This window comes from Protomyctophum bolini (genome assembly GCF_963924005.1).
Source record: "Protomyctophum bolini genome assembly, chromosome: 12".
Lineage (NCBI taxonomy): Eukaryota > Metazoa > Chordata > Actinopteri > Myctophiformes > Myctophidae > Protomyctophum > Protomyctophum bolini.
Genome location: NC_137873.1, coordinates 34,387,161 through 34,409,346, shown reverse-complemented (window position 1 = coordinate 34,409,346; position 22,186 = coordinate 34,387,161). Strand labels below are relative to the sequence as shown.

Here is a 22,186-nt window from a genome sequence, read left to right as displayed (position 1 = left end):
TCTATATGAGGTTTGGACAAGTATTTTCACTTTTATTTTCTCACACTTTGAAACAGACTGGAGGATAAGAAGTGCATATTCAACACACAGTGTAAGAAAATGTGATATGTCAGCTTTAAAATATCGGGGATGCAGAGCCTAGCACATTCCAAGATTTGTACTCCGTATGGGAATTTACCCCAAATGTGGTACACCTCACTACATGTGCAAATAAGATGAAAAAAGAGAACAAAAACAGTGCTGTAAATCTTTTATCGCAAATGAAGAAAAAGAAAAGAGAGAATGGATAATTGAGAGCCAAGTTTAAAAGGAAGAGCCTATAGTCTTATGGGAGAGACTCTGTCTGGTATTTGGGAAGTGTGCTTCTGCTATAATTCATTTTGAAAATATCCAAGTAAATGTTAGACTCCAGATATTGAGTTTGCTTTGGCTTGACAGTTTATGACTATTCTCTTTGTTTTTACTATTAAAATCACTTCCAAGATGAAAAATGGCTAAATTGTTCCCTCACCACAAACAAATGCTCAGCTTTGCCAAAGCACGACTGAAAGCAATTACTGCTCTAATTTGAGAGGGGGAAACGAAATATTGATTAATAAGTACATTCAAGATCTTTACCAAATTTAGCAGTTAATTTAAATTATTCAGACTTGGGTTTTATGAAGCTTTCATGGGGTGATTTAAAACATATCGTATTTGTTTAATAACCGCAGCATTTGGTATAGACGACTCTCTACTGCAATTGGAATGCACCATAAAACTCTATCATTGTTATTCTATTGTGGTCACATTAAATTCCACATTGGTCATTTTAACAGTATCTTTAGCCGTTGAATGTGAAAAAAGGCAATCACCAACACGGCAATGATTAAACTCCATCGTTAGAAAAGCCCTATGATAGCGTATCCCTGTTTAACCAGATAAGGTGCACAATTCACTAGCACTTACTGCTGTTTATCAGTTTAATAGGAACGGTGTGTGTGTGTGTGTTGAACATTGAACATACAGTTGTATTATCACTTATTTCCCACATTTAGACTATTCAATGAGCATCTTTGTTCATATGTGAACCCGCCAAATGAGCTTTGATCAATGTGAAACGAATTAAACTCAGAGCTCTTATATTATTGAACAGTTAATTTAAGTGGCTACTTTATTGTTGACAACCAAACTAATTGTGGGGTTCACTCAAGGAAACAATGGATTCAAATTCATTTAAGGTAATGACATGTCTAATGACGTGAGAGGGAACAAACAATAAAGCAGGGTGTAATCAAAGTCTGTGGTTATCTGGCCAGACTAAGCCGATATGTGTCAATGTCAAAGTCAGTAGTTCTGGAAAAGGGTGCCAAAATGCCAGTGAATATTTGTGCTTTCTAACAAAACATGATGACACGTGATGTTCATGCCCCCCCCCCCCCCCCCCCCCAGCAGAGCAACGTAAACAGATCTGCACAGCATGAACCTATAACTTCCTTGGGCAGCGCACTTCCTGTACTGTACATCCATTTTTTCGACACTTTCCGTAGCCATTCTTTGTCCAGCAGCATGTTCCGACTCACCTTCATGCCCACGTTTGTGTTGTGCATGTCCACGCGTGCGCGGAGGTCCTTGTTGGAGCGTTTGCCCAGGAAGTCCTTGACAAACTTGTTGCTGTACTTGAGGTTGTCGCCGCAGCCGCCCCACTGCCAGGCCTTGCGGTTCTCCAGGTCGGGAGCCTCGTCACAGGTGCAGCGCTCCATCCGGCCGGCGCTGCATGCCTTGGCCATGGCGTGGGTCAGCCCCGCTGACGAGATTGCGTACAAGAAGGCCGTTTCTTTAAATCCTGGAAGGAGAGGATGACAGGAAGGCAATAGGAAGAATGAGACCATGCATCAGGAATATAGGGATGGAGCTGCGTTCATTTGTATTGATAACGTGTTGATACGTTCTTTGCTTACGCATGTTTCATGATTGTTTTCATGTATGTGATGTATCTCCAGGCTTTTTGTTTTTGCTTAATGTAAATCGCTCTGGAGTAAGAGTGTCTGCTAAATACCTAAATTGTATAACGAGCACCGTATCGATCAGGCTTATCGTAGCCGGGTTCTTATCGAGCATTTTCTATTATTTTGTGGAAAGACGGGAGACGACAAATTCTGAACAAGTATATTTTACTATGGCCTTTAAATACAGTACTTTTCTAACAGACGGAAGGTAATTGACCTTTTTACTTTCGGAAAATAATATTGAAGAAACCGGTTAATAAGTGTACTGTCACTAGTATAAAAGTGTCATTTTGTTAACCTGGAGAGCGCTGGTTGGCAGGTATCAATACACTTTTAGACTGTCATGTTTGTGCCAGCATCGGTGATTATTAGATTCATTTCTTGATCGCCTCTTGTCTCGATTGTTCGTAAACGTTTTCTGAAAATCAGACCTGTCTGAAGTGAGTGGTGCAACATACATAGAGACTCAGGGACACAGGGACACAGCCAGGGACACACGGACACAGCCAGGGACACAGGGACACAGCCAGGGACACAGCCAGGGACACAGGGACATAGCCAGGGACGGACAAAGCTGGGCATTGGAGTGGCTGCACATATGTAAAACACATTTTCTAATATTACTCCTTCAGATTTGAGCCAAATTTCACGCAAATCGGTACACATGCTCTCCATAGTCATGTGATCAAGGGTTTGTTTGATTTCTCATAATCCACCCTCATTGGCTACAATTGGCTTCTAAACTTTTCAGGAGTAGCCCGCTTTGTACCCGTTTTGTACAAATCGCCACAACTCCTCAACCCAGCGTCTGTTTGCGGTGAGACTGTGCATGCATATTCCCACTAGGCTGAGGAAGAAATGCCACTTGACAGTTTTCAAATTGGCCTCATGGTGGCGCTACAACAGGCCAAAAGAAAAATCTGATCTACCAGCCCAGTGCATCACATTGTGATTTGTTGTGAACTTGTAGATCTGCTATTTCCTCTATTCATCGCACAACTATAGGCCTTAACCCATTTAGACCTGAGAACTAAATCCTGACAGTTTTCTTTCTATGTTGTTGGTTCTCAAACATTTTCATTTCAAGGACCTCCAGAATTATATATTTGGCCACCGACCGCCACTTGTTGTTCCAGGAACCTTGCAGAAGCAAAGATTTGAGTTTAAATCCTTCAAAATATATACCGGCATTCAAAGTTTTGCGTCACTCTAAGCTCGTAGCACGGCACACTATTTTTCAACCGCTAAAGTATAACATAATGCTTTGAAAACACCAAAAGGGGTTCCCGCCGCCCAGAATGGGTTTTAAGCGCGGTTTACTCCTAATTGTATTCTTACTCTAAACCCTCACCTCGCTTGAGAATATTGGCTCGGTGGCGCCCCTCCAAGGTGCAGTTCCACCTCTCGAAGCGAAACTGATACTGGCATTCTAGGGCGCTCATGCTGATGGCCTCCATGAGGGTCTCGGCCACGCCCGGGTCTCGTCTGCACATCCGGCGCTGCTTCTTCTCCAGTTTGAGCCGGTCACACAGCTTGTAGTGGGCCCTGCCCACGTTCTCCTCTGGTAGAGAGCTCAGCGGCAGGATGGACAGAGGTTCATTACCTGTCAACCTGAGGTGGGGGAGAGAGAACACACACACACACACACACCAGTGTTGATTTCGTCATCGACTAAAAATGTTCGTCGACTACCTTTTTTCACTGACCAATAGTACATGGATGGAAACTAAATGAAAACTAAGCTATGATGACTAAAACTAAGTATAATAGTATATATTGACAATTTTTGTCAACAAATAAAAACTAGACTAAAATTTTAGGACAAGATATCCAGTATAAGTCAATTCAATTCAAAGGGCTTTATTGGCATGAGAAAACATACGTTTACATTGCCAAAGCAGAAAGAACAATACAACAATACAGCAATACAATCAAAACAAAAATGATGTACTTTGAAGGTCAGAATCTTCAATAGATCAACTTCTGTGTACCATGATAACTCGATGCAGGTATAGTGCAGGAATATACACAATGATTAGTCTTTAGGGTGGTTGTGTTCCATTTGATATCCTTCTCCTATCACAGCAACTCACAAATCTTGCTGCTGTGTTTGCACATTGTTGTACTTCGCCCAGCAGATATGGGAGTTTTTTGTCATTGGTCATGTTTTCAAAATCTCCGTGTGTGGTTGTAATCTGTGGGAAGTATGTGTCTCTGATGTCTTGGTACAATGGACAGATGGTTAGGAAGTGTAGCTCGGTTTCCACTTCGTTTAGTGTGCAGTGGGTGCATAGTCTGTCTTCTCTCGGGATACAGGTCTGCCTATGACGGCCTTTCTCGATCGCGAGACTGTGCTCACTGAGTCTGTACCTAGTTAAGATTTTTCTTTGTTTTGGGTCGGTCACGGTGCTCAGGTATTCTGCCACTGTGTATTCTCTGTTTAGGGCCAGATAGCATTCTAGTTTACTCTGCTTTTGTGTTGCTTCTTTCCAATGTGTCAGATAGTTTTCCCTTTGCTGTTTTATAATTTGGTTTAGTCCAATGGGTTTTCTATCTCGTGGCTCTGTTTGTGCCCGGAGTTCCAGGGCCAGCTGGCTGAGGGGGCATCTCTCTAGAGTTTCACTGTGTGTGAGTGCCTTGTTATGGAGTCATTGTCTCCACCAGGCGGAAGGCATGGGGAGAGAGTATGTTTTGCACACTGTCCGTCTCTCCAGCACCGTTAACCCAGTCGATGCCAAATTTTGCGCACACACTCCCTGGATGCCAACGATGAACCTCTGCCCCAAGATTTCCAGAACGGCCTGTTATAGCGCCACCAGGAGGCCGATTTGTGCAAAACAAGTTTTTGGACAGTACACCTACAGATTTTGTCGAAACATCACGCAAATTGGTACACAGTCTCTCTAGAGCCATTCCACGAAACACCTCTTTCAGATTTCTCAGACTCCATCCTGATTGGCTAAGATGGGCTTCCAAAGTGTGATTCCCCAAAAATTGTGCACGCACATTCCCACTAGGCCGAGGAAGAAATGCCACTTGACAGTTTTCAAATCAGCCTCATGGTGGCGCTACAACAGGCCAAGCCACATCTCTCTCACACACACACACACACACACACACACACACACACACACACACACACAAACATGTTTGTATTACTCCTAAACATTTAGCCAAACATCACATACACTCCTATCCTCCTGGTGGAGACCTGTGCCCACTTTTTCTATAGTTTTACACTTGGTTGCATCTACAAGCTCACAGTCATTACGACGATATCAAGGTATCAAAATATTTTTTTGTCGACTACATCAACTGTAGATTTAGTCGACTAAAATCTTATGATTTTAGTCGACTAAAACTGAAACTAAATGAAAACTATTGAAGAGAGGTATAGCCGACCAGGGTCCGGCAAGCCGCCCCGCATCCGAAACGGTCGAGAAATGACAGAGTTACCGTGTGGGGGTCCCCAGGAGGTCCCTGTACTGTACTGTACTGTCACACCCAGAAATCACGTAATGGCTGCTAAAAACTCAGCTTCCCATCATGCACCTGTGCACAGTGTGAAGCTCAACAGCGCCACTTTGTCACCTGTTGGTACTCTAAACATACATACATGCACGCATACAAAGGGTGTGTGGTTGCATATCCCCTCAAAAAGGTAGTCGACGAACATTTTTCGCCGTAGTTCTAGTCGACGAAATCAACACTGGTTGATAGGGTGCACATAGCGAGGGAGTGGAAACATATCTTGGTAAAGTATCCGACACGGCGCAGGATGCTGAGCTTCCTAGACAAACAATAAGAGTTGCAATGATATACTACATAAACAGCTCAGGAAGCACAGTACAGCTGCTAGCATGGTACGGTCCAAAAGTTAACATTCAAATTAATTCAGCTGGCATGCTTGCGGGTCAAAGCTGCAGTTCCCGCCCCGGGTTAATGTTCAAGAGGATTCACGATTTGCTGGAGACTGAGCCCATGCAGCCTCCACTGTGCGGGACATGTCTGTGTGCACCAGTGGTTCCCAAAGTTGTTCATGTCAAGGACCCCCAAATTTGACCCCCCCATAAGAGAAGAGTTTTACGGCTCTAGCAGTGATTCTCGCCCCGGTTTAATTTCAAGGACCCCCAGTTTGACATGCATTAGCCCCCATTTAATGGCATTTCTATCTCTGTATGTATATTGTAAAATCAACGAATGTTAATTTAACTCTGAGAGTGTACAAATGGAACAGACCCATAAGGGTCCATTTGGTTCCAAACTATCATTTACTGTAGATGGGGACCTATACTGGAACTCCCTCAAGGACCCCTGGGGGTCCCCCCGGGCCCCACTTTGGAAACCACTGGTATATACACAGTTGATTCTTTCTTTACATACATAATTGTTCCTCACATAGGCTTTTGTCTCTTGTTAGTCACATTGAGCAAGTCACAGCACTGGCTGCTGGCTGCCTGCCGTACTGAGCGCTATGGTTATAACGCTTATAGCATGAGGCTATGAAATGTATATCACTACTGCAGCATCCGGGTGGTAAAAGGGGGACCGATTTAAAACAATGGCCCACGCTGAAAGCGACAGTCGTACCACAGGCATGTGAAACAGTAGCCAGTGGGGAGACTTGGTTTAATATTTATATCATATCCTGAGGGGTGTGGAATGTCACTCACAGCAGCGTTGTGTCGATTTAAAATATGATCACACAGCAGGATTTACACTCTCATTATAGAATCCCCCCCCCCCCCCATACAAATGTCCCACACGCGGGATCTCAAAGCTGCAATCCATTTGAAATATAACGAGCACGAGCTTCTAGTTCTAAACATGGTATAGAGAACATGTGGCGGAGTTGCACTCCTCTCGTCGGTTTATTTAAAGGATGCGTATATAAAACACACAAGCGCGGGGCCTGCCTGCCTGCCTGCCGCATAGCGCTGGCAGAACCCACGACCAGCGTTCTGAGGTCGTGATGGGGAAAGCAGAGCATTACTTTCATAAACACACACAGGGGACATGACTGTCAGCCTGTGACCATTTTGGTCACACCAACTGACAGGATTGGCAGGGTAAGTTGTTCATTATGTGTAATTTCTGGCCTCCTTTACACCCTTAAAGTGAAACTGAAGAATGAATGGATTTGCAGAACTCACATGCAGTCGCTCAACTCAACTCCCCCCAAGGCCCGTGTGTCTCTTTCTGCTGATTAGTTTGAGCACTGCACACCATAGCCACCTGATACGGTATTTAGCCTGGCAACACGCAACACCTGTGGGTGTATATTTATGATGTATTGCGGAGATTATGAGAATGGTTTGTTCTCTCCAAAGCTCAATAATTCCTTCTTTGTGACCACTAGCCACTGATGACCTGGCCCTGACCTCCACGCAGCCAAATATCTCTGCCTGGGCAGCTGTATAGTTTCTCTTTTCTGTGCTTAAATCAAACCTCAACATACGATTCATTATAACGATTTCAAATAAATAATTGTTCTGAGAGTAACCATGGCAAATGGGCCGGAAAATTAGTAGAAGGGCTTTGTTCAGTTGTTCATCTGTTCATAGTATGCCTACTGTACACATTGCAACAGCAGGGGAGCCCTGTTCATACAGCACTAGTGTGAAAGATGAATTATTCTACGTTGTTTAACATTAATTTGCTGAGGTGCAGAGTCCCCGCTGAATGTTCAACACTTTGTTTTAGTTAATGTTTCAGAGGTGTTGATTGGTGGTATATTTGCACTTGTGACTTCATTAGTTGCTGGAGTAGATTCAGTCACCGCTCTCACCCATTGGCTCTATGAGAGGTCACATGAGTCCTTTTGTTAAGACATTTTAGACCAGACCAAAAGAAAACCCTGATTTTGTCACTGATAGAGATCAGGTGTGTTTGTTATTGCCTGTGGCACTGGTGCCCTAACAGTGTGCCATGTGGGACAATAAGTCCAGGTGTGGCAAACCACACATTATTATTGCAATATGTTTAATGAATTACTTTACATTTTCTATATCAGTGCTTTGTGCACTCATTTCACAAAATACAGAGGCAATATACACCAAAAATATATTTTACCACATTCAACCTGCTAGGCATCCCTATTTTAGGGAAGTCATTATCTGTACTATACTTCACTGTGTGTGTGTGTGTGTGTGTGTGTGTGTGTGTGTGTGTGTGTGTGTGTGTGTGCGTCACAACATTTGTCCCTGGCATAACTCGGACAGCTTCCGACTGTTTCATCTCAAACTTGCCGTGTGTGTCTCATATAACCCTGCGGTGTGAGGAGCCCAACAGCTTTTCAGGGAACCAGAAAAATCCCCAATATCTGTTTCTGTCGGTTTGCGGGTCTGAGAAAGAGGAAGACGTTCTCCACGTGTCGGGGAGATGGGCCGGGTCGGCAACCCAAACCGGTGGCTTCCGCGGATTGGTGTCACGTTTGTGCCGCTAAGCCAGTATTTATTGATTGGCTAGCCAGACCCGTCGGCTTAACTGATTGACCGAGCTTTGCGTAACATAGCGGTATAAATGGAACAACCATCTGTTGTACAAACTCCATTTCTCCACCACAGCTTCCTTGTATTCGTATGGCTGCACCCTGATGCCTTTATAGGCAACCCGGCCTGGCAGAGATCTTTGCTCAGAGGAATCTAGTAAAATAAATATTTCAGCCCCTCCTATGCCCAGCTTTGTGTGTTTGTACCACGGAAATGATTTGATTGGCCGAGCACGGAATGTGATGTGTGATAAGAGCGCACCTCACTTCACACGAGTGTGATTTTTGACAAACATTTTAAAAAATAGCAAAGGGGGGGGGGGGGGGGGGGATCACACTTGTGTGAAGTGAGGGGCGCTCTTATCATCGTACATCATACATCATCAGATGTACCAGCGTGGGCCACAAACAAACATGCATAGTAAGAAACCTGTCCTGAAACACACGTCATGAACTATTAGATCTGCTATTTTCTGCTATGAAAACAGGTGTGGGATTTTAATTTGCCCATCGGTGTGCCTTGGGCACAAAACGTTCGAAAACCGTGACTGGCCTATAGAACAGATTTACAGATTTATTGGAAATAAAATGCATTGGAATAAAGAAGTCGTGTCAATAAACACTTGGAATATAGTGTACATGTGTACAGATTAGTTCAAATGGTTTCCCATTTTCAAAACATGTCTGCCTTTCCTGAACTTGTCTGACAACTATGAATTTTGAAATGGAAACCTGGCAAGCTGCGTCTTGACAGAGATTGCACTCTACATGGTTCAGAGAGTAAAAACATCAATTGTAAGGTCTCAGACATAGATACAGGCACACACACACACACACACACACACACACAGTGACACAGTAACTATGTAGATCAATCAGGACAGCTGGCATTTTCCTTTCAATTGTTTCTTGCTTTGATAAAAACCTACTGTGCTGACAATGCCAAGGAAAGATATTAAAGGGGGGGGGCAGAACTAACATTTCCAATTGACTCAACGTACCACACATGAGTGACAACCGTTCCACAACAGTTCCACAGTAGGCTAGCGTTAAAGATTTGAATGATGGCGCCATGTGGAGTACCTGACTAATTCCACGGACATGTCAGTGGGAGAGCGAAACTGTGCACATGAAAAGTCTTCACTCAGACACGCCAGACAGCAGTACACGGGGCTGATCTTCAATAAACACACAAAGATCAGTTGCAAAGTTGTCCATGTGCCATCATTAGCTTAGCGGTGGGATGCAGCTGACAAGTGGAGGCATTCATTTACTCAATACCACTAACATGACGCTTGCATTCCTGGGTGGATGTGCATGGAGTCGCACACGACACACAGGCATCGGGATCAAATCTCCAAACAGCCCAGATGCCTGCTGCCAGAACTCAAAACATGAGACCAATAAAATGCCATTCCTCGACTGTCTGCATGACGTCTGTCTGTCTGAGAGAAGATGGTCTGGGAGAGAGTTGGAGAGCGGCCAAAGATGACATGACAATCATTTTCATTTCTGCGCTACTGTCTCTGTGGCTACAACACAAAGGAATATTTTCGAGCCAGTTACCAGGACAGCCTGGGGGCAACGTGTGGATATGAGGGATTTGAGAATGGAGAAACAGCTCTTCTGTCTCCAGAGAAGAGGCTACCGGTCGAGGCTCACTCTTGTGCATGTATGTTTCCGCTCTGTGGCAGACCAGAGAATAGTCAAATAGTATCACAGATGTGCTTTTAATTCCACGCTCCCTTCTTGCAAAGGATTTACTATACTTTGAGGGAATACAAATCTTCATTATGTAGCACATACAATGACCATTGTTGACAATGGCCCCATTACCCTTTCATTTAATTATATTTAATTTTACCCCTTCAGAAAAAAAGGGAAAAAAGCAGAACTTATTGTGGATGCAACACCATCCCCGCTGCTGTCACCTAAGGGGGCCATTGCTACACAGTCCAATGGCATGATCCCAAAAGAAGAAAGAAAGAAGGAAAAAAAAGAAGAATTTAGAAGTCTACAGTGCTGTTTGCCGTAGTGCAATGAACTCCCTCAACTCACTTAGAGAGAGAGACCACTGGGTAAGGAGTACATCACATGCGGGACACAGCTGAATTTCAAATCTTTGGTAAAAAAAAAAAAAAAGAAAGACAAAAAAAGCAATTATTCTGCTCCCCTTCTTTTGAACCATAACAACAACTTTTATTCATTTCAATTGAAATCCCCCCCCCCCGACCGCCTGAACCGGCCCCGGCCAGACGAGAACGTGGATGTTTATTATAAAGTGAAAGTCTAGGGGGTCGGGGGGGTATTACAGAATGAGTTACCGGTATGTACGAATGAGAATAGGGTGAAGTGCATGGATCTATAGCCGTCCTATACTACTGAGCATTAAACAACCATAAGAACATGTAGTCCTATGTTTTCATATCATGGGCCATTTTCTAGAGGTTGTTTCTGTTTGAGGTGTTGGCACAGCAACACACACATTACACATGGAATATAACACCAACAGACATAATAAAGTTCACTATTATTCTACGTGAGGTGGGATTCTTTGCTGATGTTTGCTCAGCTTTGCTTTTTCCACACACACACACACACACACACACACACACACACACACACACACACACACACACACTCACGTGTGTGTGCGTGCGTACGTGCGCGCGCACACACACACACACACACACACACACTCTACTCGCAACCATCGCTGGGCTTCAAACCGGCTAATCTCACTCGTTGCCAGCTTCTCTGTCTTTCACTGGCTAACCCTGCAGTTTATTTAGTCCTTTCTCTGTACCTGTCAACACCTCCCATTGCCCGTGACATTTTACTTCATATACATTTTCCAACGCAGCAGGGCTCAGTGAGAATGGCTCATTGCACACGGTGGAGCCTCTAGAGTCAGTCCCCGGAGGAAACCATTTATTCTTACTAAACTTTGCCATCATCACTCCCATCGTTGGCTTTACATTAGAGGCCTGGCAATGACCCCCATGTGTGCTGCAGACAGTGTTCCATATAGCTGCCAATGCAACTCTTCATTGCATAATGTTTGTAAATAGTGATGGATGTCTGGCTTGTAAAGGCATATAGTACAACACCATTTTACTACAATTACCACCACCACCACTACTACTACTACTACTTCTAATAATACTGCTTCTAATAACAATGAACCTCAACAATAGTGAAATATACAAATTACAAATGTCATTGCTACTTATTTTCTTTGCAAATCCGTCACTCAGAGTATATTCGACATACTGTTCAAGTTATCAATGACGTTTTATTGTACACTATGATTCAGCACCAGAATAGTATAATAATAATAATAATAATCTAAAAATGCATTTTAGATGCATAACCTACGCAACAGGAGTGGAAAATGGACCACCTGTGCATACGTGTCGTGTCTGTGAAGCAGGCTGATACAGTGACACTGTATATTCATAATCTGCTCAGAGCAGTAGTGTTATATTTTCCACCTTATTTAAGCCTAAACCTAACAAGTTCTGTTGCTTTTTGAGCGCGGAGGAGGAATATTACCTTCTACACATGCTTTTGTTATATTTCAGTAATTGGGTACCATTTCCAACATCTCCACCTCACAAGACACCAAAACAGGTGCTTTGTGTTGTGCGTGCGTGCGTGCGTGCGTGACATCATCAAACCTGGAAGTTATGCGGGAACGCCGACTGGGTGTCAAAAAAATACTTTCCGTCCTTGACAGCCTGTACATCCAAACATAAAAGTCCTATCTGATTGCATTAAACAACGTTAAACAATGTTAAACTTTGCCTCTCACTTTGCCACTGGATTTACCACTGGATTTGCCGTTCATTTTATGCATACCCTCTATAGAGCGTCGCAGTCCCACCCCCTCGAGAGACCATGAGGAATACAAATCCCTGTTCATTTTCCTCATAGACTTTTCAGAAAGTATTTATTTAAAGACGTTTACGCCGCGGACAAAGCCAACTCTTGTCGTGACAAATCATGACAATAAACACAATGTTTTGGTCCAAACAAAGAATTAGAAAGTCGAAAAAAACGGCAGGTTCCAGCACTTTTTTTTGTTGTTTTTCTTCTTTGTAATTATTTGTTTGGTCCAAAATATTGTGTTTTTTGTCATGATTTGTCACGACTCGAGTTGGCTTCGTACAACGCTTAAAAGGTCTTTAAATAAATACTTTTTAGAATGTCTATGGAAAAAATGCAATGGGATTCATTTCCTGGGCCTGGCGTCGTCATCAAAGGGGGCGGGACTGCGACACTCTATACCGAATCTGCATGCACATATAACATGAACATGTGCGTAGGTGCTCCTCTCTACACCTATAACAGTCAACCCTGGCTGAACCGTGCCTCACACAGAAAAGCACAAATCCCACGTGTTTCTCCATCAGCCTGAACTTGCAGGTTGTGTGGTCTGGTGTCTCTAAGATCAACCCCCACACCCCCCCCCCCCCCCCCCCCCCCCCGCCGCCTCCTTCTCCTCCTCCAGACTCCCCCAATTCCCACCGGTCACTTACTCTAAACGCATGCCAATCATTCCCTCCAGCTGTTGGCTCAAAACAAAGCCTCTTCTAGACAAAACCACTGCAGTCTACGGAGGCAACAAACCATAGACAATGACAGACATGACCATGTGCGTGCATGGCACAAGCGCACACACGAGTCAAATAACACAGGCACTAGTTTCCCCCTCTCTCCTGTCACACGGACAGACTATAGCATTGCTCACATCTGAGGAAAACCGCATGAAATGCTGGTTGTATCTTAGATGTCATAGTGACGATATAAAAATTAAAAAAACTGGTGAGATTTTAGGAAAAGTGTTGAAGTTGCCCCTGATCTTTTCCTCTCCCACACTTTTCTCTATACCACTTTCATGGTGTGCTCCAAATGCTCCTTTTTGGGGGGCGGACTGTGTGTGTTTCTAAGAAATGTTGGATGAACTTCAGACCACCCTGCCCAAGTCCCATCTGGTATATCACAGGCCAGGCCATGCCAGAGGTAGTAGGAATGTGAGTGTGCGGTATTTTCCCTCTGGCCCACTCTCGGCTGACGATGTGTTCCACACAGCTTCAGAGTTGAAAAATTAAAGGAACCGTGATTCAGATTAAGATGACTCTCTGTCTTGGCGTACAGACAGACAGACAGACAGAGAGAGTCTCCAGGCCACTGTATACTGTACATCTCCAGGAGGGAGATGAGAAGGCCTCGATTATGCCCTGCTGGGATTAGAGAGCCGGCCAACGTGGATGAACGTACTGTGATATGTGTGTGACCACATATATCATCATGGGAGTTTTGTTATTATATGGTCATGATGTAGCTTAAGCAGTTGATTTTACACATATGATACTGGGGGGTGGGGGGGTGTACATAACTTTTTGGGGGCTGGTTCTCAGAGGAGCACCAGGATGTTGCGCACGGTGGGGGGCAAGGGGGGGGTCTCTACTAGGGGTGCACGATTATGACCGATATCCGATCTCTGTTTATTTGTAGGGTCATATATACCGATTTTGACCGATTCCGATATTATGTACAGAGTTTCCACAATGGAAACAAGCCTTAGGCCCGATAGGGGCTTGGCCCAAAGCCTGTTAATAAAGTATTCAATCAATCATTAAATAGCATACTCTTTCCAACTGAATGACTACGAGTACACAAATTAAATGTAGAATTTATTTATTTTATATTTATTATTTAAATCTGTATTTTCTTTTCCAATTTTTTTCCAATTCCAATTACGCTACCGAATAATCGTGCATCCCTAGTCTCTACTCTTCCACAACGTTGCTTTAGCCAGCACGAGATTACACATCAACTCTGCATATAGCCAACTCTGCATATAGCTTCATCACAGATACAATGAATTGCTCACCTATGCCGTGGAAGTGGGTGCATGTTTGGTATGACGCACTCACAGTCCTACAGTCATGAGTCCGACACCCCTACCCAAAGGTTCCAAAACCCAACCCTAAACCTAACCTCACAGGAAGCCACAGGTTAGTTTTAACCCGACTAGGGGTTAGTTGTAACTGGCCGCACATTGTTGGCGGACTAATGCCTGTTGAGCTGTTAGTATGTCTAACAAATGTATGCACCCCGTGGAGGTCCCATGTTTACCGTTTTCATGTCGTAAATATATGAACTTTGGCTAAAAGCTTGCGTTTATACCACGTGGCCTCTTGTTTACTGTTATACTAGCGCTTCGACGGGCAGCCGCATCACTTGTAATGTAGTACAGTACGTGACACCATTTTGACGAGTGCCTGGCTGTTAATGCAGCGGAATGTTGTGTCAGGATTCTCAGTGAATTCCTGTCCCAGTGGCTCTCGCACGCAAAAGCGCCTCCATGCCTTTGATCTGCCGCGCATCATGCACGTTGACGGCACGTGCACACTGGTGCACCAGTTATGTGCATATCTGGATATTTACACATATACGTAAAGGCATCGACTGACTGCTTTAATTGTAAGACGGTGGGTGGTAAGCCATTCCAGAGAATAGGGGCTACCACTGCAGAAGCTCCATCACCTTTTGTTTTCAGCCTCGTCGTATAGGGACATTGAGAAGGTCTTTGTTTGAAGACCTAAATAAGCTCATGGGCGGGGCGGACGGTTCTCAGCCATGTCACTCAGACATAACCATAAACAAAACCCAACACGCCATTCCATAACCATAAAGAAAGCTCATACTGTATACAGTTACAGTATATAGGCAGGGCCACGTCACTATGACTCAGACATAACCATGAACAAACACGCTACGCCCATATAAAGGCATGTCCAGAGGAGCTACGCCCATACTGTAGTTCATGTGCATCTGGGACCAATACATGCTTCAAACTCGTCGAGTAGTTCGGATATGCGGTTGTCCAGAACCGCCGATCCATCCTTTTATGTCCATATTCTGTATAGGCATAATGTGGATGTCCAGAACAGTTGACCCAAGCGATATTCCCATATGTGAGCATAACAATAATATATGGGCATATACTGATGACATCATAGATATATCTCCATATATGGGCACAAAAGGGACACAGACAGACGAGTACAATATGACTCAGACATATTGATCAGTGTGAGGGGCGCGTAGTGGCCCGAACTTTATATGTGAGGGCTGCGCTGTGTATGTATACTGTATATAGATCTCATCGATCTGGTGGTTTCACTATTTTGGAAGAAGATTCTTCGAAAATGTTCACCTATGCCCAAAGTATTTCATGGTCATTGAGTTTGCATGTGATAAACATTTTCTTAACTTCCAAAGCTGGTGAAATGATCATCGAATGCCTCCACCTGTTTGGTCATCATATCTTCATCATGATTAATACTAGATAGTTTCTCAAAACACTTAATCACATTATTGATATTGAGGTATTCAGTCAGAAATTGTTATATTTCATTTAGCCAAGTTAAAAATACAATGTTTTTTGCACTCGTACACTGAGTGACACCGATGCATTTCAGCCCTGAAATAGGGGGGGGAAAGAGACTAAAAGGTTATGTATGAGGCAGGCAAAGCTAAGATTAGCCGTTGGTTGAAAGCATTGAGTGATGCGACTGCTCCTAACAAGCTGTGACTGACACAGCGCAGGAACATGACAGAACGACTTTGAAAACAAAGTGGCGCTAGGGTTTCTGTAAGTCATTATTATTGGAGTAATGAGCCTTTCCACATAGCGCGGGTATGATGCAAAGTGTACAAGCACTGCTATTCAACTAGCGCGAGGGAAGGAAAGTCCCCTATCTTGAACTGCTGAACGCAACAGGATATGACCGACCATTATGTCATCCGTTGTCCCCTCTGGTCATTTGCGACTCACAAAAGGACATGTCAGCATGTCCCCTAACCCTCACACTAATTGATTGATTTGAGGTTCTATAGTGAATGTTAACATTATAGGAATGACTTGTGACGTCAAAATGTTGCCTTTTAATCGAGTACATTATACAATTCATTCTAGGGATGTCCCGATACACTTTTTTCCTTTCCGATCCGATCCCCATACCTCAATTTATGTGTTATCCGATACCGATACCGAATAGCGATACCAGTGTTGTGATCTCATGTGTTTATAGCTATATCTCGTGTTGTGTTTATAGCAGACTCCTCACTCAAATGTGCACTTGCAGTTTGGGCAACTCCAAAGCAAACTCCACATGTCCCAACATTTTATTTACCTGCCATATAGTGTCAACCCCTTCCTTACCCCTGTGTCGGATATGTGGTTAGACTGGCATATTCACTGATACCGATATGACCCGATATGACAAATAAGGGCCGATCTGATACTTTTCCCCTATACCGATACAGTATCGGGACATCTCTAATTCATTCTATTCTTTCTTTCTTTCTTTCAACAAAACGCTGCCCTGGGTTGAATTATTGGCTTGCAATGCTGAGAGGTTGCATTCAGGCAATAGGAGTGGAAAGCTGTAAGAATACAGCTGGGATTGGGAACGGGAGTGTGTGGGGCATATTATATGGGAAGGCCCCGATTCATACTTAGTTGTGTGCCGGTGTCACACGCCGGGAGAAAAAAAGAACAGATCTACAAGCTCACTATGAATCGTAGCGTGACACGTTGTGAGCTTTGTAGATCTGCTATTTTCGGTGCGAGACACTATGCACAACCAAGTATAAATCAGCCGTAAGAGGTTTAACTGCTATGTGAGAACTCAAGACTTCCAAGGTCAGCAGCTCAGTTGTAGTCACTGTGTGACTGGCACAGATTGGGCGCGCAGCGGTGTCCGTCCGCATGACTCCCCCCGTTCTAGCCTGCTACGCCATGGCACAGAGCACCCCCAGTACCAGCACACACCGACGCACCAAACACACTCAGGCACACACAACCGATTCGCACACGCTGACACGGGAATCAGAGCACTGTTATTTGGTAACGGAGCGAGAGAGAGAGGGGGATAACAACAACGCTCCGATAGTTTATACTCTTGGCAATACTTTTACACTCTATTAAGGGGTGTGCGTGTGTGCACTGTGCACAGTTTATAGATCCCTAACTCAAGATCTGTGTGTTTATTTTGCATCGGGGTGGAAGCACTTCAGTGGATAGGTCAAGCATGTAAAAACAAATCACTATCAGAGAACAGAAGCCAGTACAGTAGCTTCAGCCATGCATCAGCGAAGAAGAAAAGAAAAATAGACAATTATTAATTAGTTTAGTTACAGTCACCACCAGTAATATATTATGCTTTTTCCGTCCGCGCCCAATTGTTGGGTCCAACACCCAATTGTTGGTGTTGTTGAAGGACCATGGAAGTGAAATTCGGTATTTAAGCCACACAAGAAAAATATATTTTGTTTTAGTATGAAATATAGGTATACATGATGACGAATAATTTATATAAGCTGCCAAGTATGATTTTGCCATTCACAAGACTGAGTTCCTGTGAGTTTATAACACTTTGTTAATTTATTATTAGAGATTGATTAACTATCATTAACTGGTGTTAGTAACACAAATGTAAAGAAACTACAAAGAAGTAGAAGTGTCTCCTAGAGTAGGTATACCCTCACAAGAAAACATGCAGTAATCCTGGTCTCTAAACTGCCGGGGCGCCTGATGGAGGGGAAAGAAACTGGTTGGAATAACGTGTTCCTTCCACGCGCTACGTCCAGCTGGGGAAACTCCCCCCTGTTAGGTGAAAAGAAGCGGCTTGTACTCCTCATGCATTGAAGGAAGCATGAGGTCAGTCTGTTGCTCTCCCCAGGTTGGCGGAGAGAGTGTATACTAGAGCAAAGGACTACATTAGATAATTGACACTAGGGGAAAACGTGGGTTACAAAAAATCGTGGGATAAAAAACAGAAGAAAGAAAATAAAGAGAAACTAGAAAGAATTCAAAGAATTCATTTTTGGTTCATTGTAGACAGTTAAAACTTTTAAGCATATGCCCATGCATGTCCATGAAATGATTAGCTTACAGCAACCTTAGGATTATGAACACAATTAAAATGCCTTGTGGGGGAAAACCATCTGTGTTATAACACATATTTGGCATACACACACACACACACACACACACACACACCCTCTCTCTCTCTTGCATGCATGCACGCACGCACGCACACACACACACACACACACACACACACACACACACACACACACACACACACACACACACACACACACACACACACACACTTGAGGGGGATGTGAGTGCATGTAGGGTCATGTTTATTCATGATGATCAACCAGATATAGTACCTAGCATATACTCAACTGATGGCCACCAGAAATGCAGGACTAAACTTAATGACTCTATTGTGCTTTATTGAATCTTCCTTTATATACTGTATGTAGTCATTCATTTCAAGGGGATCAGGAGTTGACATAGCAGCATAGTAGCATAGGAATTAACACACTTTCTATAGTCTCTGTAATGCAGGGGTCCTTGAGGGGGTTCCAGGGGATCCCCAGCTAAATGATAGTTAGGACCCAAATGGACCCTTATGGGTCTGTAACTCAGAGTGTACAAATGGAACCAAATGGACCCTTATGGGTCTGTAACTCAGTGTACAAATGGACCCGTTAGGGTCTCAGAGTTAAATTAACACTGATTTTACAATATAAATTGGGGGTCCCATAGATAGAAATGCTATTAAATGGGGGTCCGTAGACTAATGCATGTCAAACTGAGGGTCCTTGAAATTAAACGGGTTGAGAATCACTGCTAGAGCCTTCTCTCACGGGGATCCTTGGCATATCTTTTCTAATTAGTGTCAATTTGGGGGTCCTTGGCATGAAAACGTTTGGGAAACCACTGTTGTAATGTCCCCACAAAAAAAAGAAATGACCTTAAACGGCCGCCCTCTCCAAGCAAGACATAAGGCAAAGATTTACTGCAGGGCAACCAAACTTTGTCAATCTACTAATGTTGGCTCATGTCAAGTGCAGTGCCTCTGCTGTTCCCACAGAGCAGGCACAGAAACAACCCTGTGGTCAAAGTATGGAAAACACAGGACATGGCAATCCCACTAATTAGCATCATCTCATCAATTCCTGACCACTAAAAGTATCATGGGTCTATATTGGCTTTCCTGTTTTGCAAATTACCCATGTCTCCGACTCCCATCTGTAAAGAACATCATGTATGTTATGTACCTTCTTACCAACACGAGTTTCCTTCCCATATCTACTGCCTATCCACCCATATTAAAGTGCACCGCTGACTGAGAGAACTGGACTTGAGTTGCTCGCTCCTTTTTTTTAAAAGCCAATTCATCTTAAACTGCGGTCTCTTCGGCATGCAGATGATACCAGATCTGGAAGCGCTTTGTACATGAGTGGGCCAAATGCATTTTAATAGCCCCCTTGAACCATGTAATCTTCAAAATATACAGTAAAAACCATGTCATTACACATTATAAGCCTCGTAGCGGCCCACAACAGACACAGCTAAAGCATTCATAACAAAGGTGTGCACCAAGTTGTTTTCAACCTAGTGAAGGGCAATTTATCTAGGCTGTTTGTATTAGATTAAAGAAATCGCACATCTTTGTAGGGAAGGTATTTTGTATTTCTGAATGTATTTTGGGCCAACACTATAGGCTTATGTGTAGCTATTTCCCCCTATTCTATTTTCACAGCACCCACAGCCTTTCGATTTCACTGTTTTAACATTTCATTTCCCACTGTGCTAAGGTTACACAAAGAGGTAAGAAAGTGCTGATTGAGAACCATCCTACTCTCCCAGAATACACTGCTCCCCCCTGTGGAGTCCAGAGGCATAACGTGTCCTCCGCGAGGAGATGTCAGAGGGCAGGGGCACTCACAAAGCCGGGCTTAACTCAAAACCAGATATATCAAACGGAAATATAAAGAAAACAAAGCTCTCTTTTGCAGAGAGGGGCATGTGGTCTTTTATCTAAGCCTGCAGGTTTGCGTGATCTCACCAGACTACATGATCATCGCGCCGCCAACGCTGAGAGAATCCTATCTTCTTGGCTCTACGGTAAAGTGATACCCTTTGAGGTGTGGCTCTAGCCACAGGATATCCTATGAAGTTGGGAAATCCCTCTATCCGCGGTGCTCCCCGCCCTGCTGTGCGTCAGGGCTAATCAGTCCTTAAGGCCTGGTAATGAGACGCCCGCCACCGCTGTCTGCCAGGCAAACACCAGCCATGAGCCCCACTCTGCAGCTCCTAATGAGTGGTAATCACCCAGCAGCTCCCCACAAACCACGGCAGAGATGCCGGCACGCACACACGAGGCGGGGAATAGAGAGAGAAACCGGTAGGCAGGGAGAGGAGGAGGAGGAGGAGGTGGCTGCAGGAAATGTTTACATGGAGCAGCCACTTCAGAAAATGTTACGTCTCCATCCTTCATTAGAGGGAAAAGAAGAGGCTCATCTATACGCAAAGCTTTAAGATGCGTTGACGTATAACACACACCACCAGGAACTATATAAGCGAGGAACTGTGACCTTTTCCACTTATACAGAAATTCACTCCACCTAAGTACATTTACACACATCCCACGTATTGCTGTGTTTCTTTTGGCATATTGCCTTACTTAATGGAGTGGAAAACAATAAGACCACCTGAAAGGGAATCAGCCTCCGTTTTGTGAACAAATTCACTCATGACGGTCGCTGAAACAATCAAAGTACCAAGTACCAACCGAGCACTATCTCGACTTCATCTGGATAATATGGTGCCTCAGTGTTGGGTAAATCACAGCCTGCTGTGGGCAGCCTTCCTGTATATGTCGCACAAGGGTTCTAAATAAAAACAAACTCCTGACTCAGTGTTAGGCCTCGCACTCGGCACAGTTTACAAGACCACAGAATGACATGCCATGGACCGGGGGAAAAAAAACGCTATTTTTTAAATGAATGGAATTGTCTCCAGCATGCATTCCAGAACTCCTTGACGTGAACCCTGAAGGGGGTCAACCGAGCCAACAAATCACTCCCCTCTCCCCTCTGACAGCTCGCGAGAACGTTCCCTGGAGGTGCTGTAACCTATCAAGCCAAAGAATGAGTACTCGGCGAACATCTCCAATTGTGGCCTTAATGATAACGGATTTAAGTGAGAGGACCAGCACCTGCCACAACAGGCCGAGGGGAAAGAAAATGAACGCTCACATTCTTGTGGCAAAGGATGACAATTTAAGCGGGTGCTTGACTTCGCCAGGAATCCCACCCCACCCTCTGCTGTGCAGACTATGGGCAACAGAGATTGTGTTTATGTTACACTTACGCTCCACCGCACTCTGGAAATTGGGTATGCAACATTGACCCTCTATTTTGAGTAAATCAGTACCCAGGAAGCCCTAGGATACCTTGTGCTCATGGCATATTTATTTGCACAGGTTTGTGTTAGTATGTTCTCCACTCAATGTCATGCGGCGGGCCTCTGTTGCAGTGTCCGCGGTGTCCGATTTCTGGGAAGTGGGGCTGTGTGGGGCAGTCACATTTTGCATGTATCTATGTCACCTGGGCCGGGTCTTTCAGTATGTGTCTGGTGTTGTTCAGCTGCAGGGCTAAATCATTCACTGACACTCATTCATATTCCCCTCTCCTCGGGCCACGGAATAATAAATCTCGGAGTATTGTAATACCACATGTCTCTTTGCACTTCAGAGGCCAAAGATACAGAACAGATCGACTGAGGGAATTGCAAACAAGTGCTAACTGAATAAGTAAATATGCATTA

The 22,186-nt window shown here is 44.1% G+C and overlaps 1 protein-coding gene and 1 long non-coding RNA gene across 2 annotated transcripts in view; one reads left to right on the top strand and one right to left on the bottom strand.

The window, feature by feature from the left end:
* Positions 1 to 22,186, top strand: part of LOC308325602 — a 276,903-nt gene that overhangs the window by 173,239 nt on the left and 81,478 nt on the right. The window lies entirely within an intron of this gene.
* The window catches only part of wnt9a (wingless-type MMTV integration site family, member 9A), a 30,565-nt gene that overhangs the window by 5,894 nt on the left and 2,485 nt on the right, over positions 1 to 22,186 (bottom strand). The window contains exons 2-3 of the mRNA XM_080778583.1: positions 3,340 to 3,599; positions 1,563 to 1,825 (exon numbers count right to left, since the gene is read on the bottom strand). Coding sequence (XP_080634709.1) covers positions 1,563 to 1,825; positions 3,340 to 3,599 — 523 coding nt within the window. The remainder of the gene's footprint in view (positions 1 to 1,562; positions 1,826 to 3,339; positions 3,600 to 22,186) is intronic.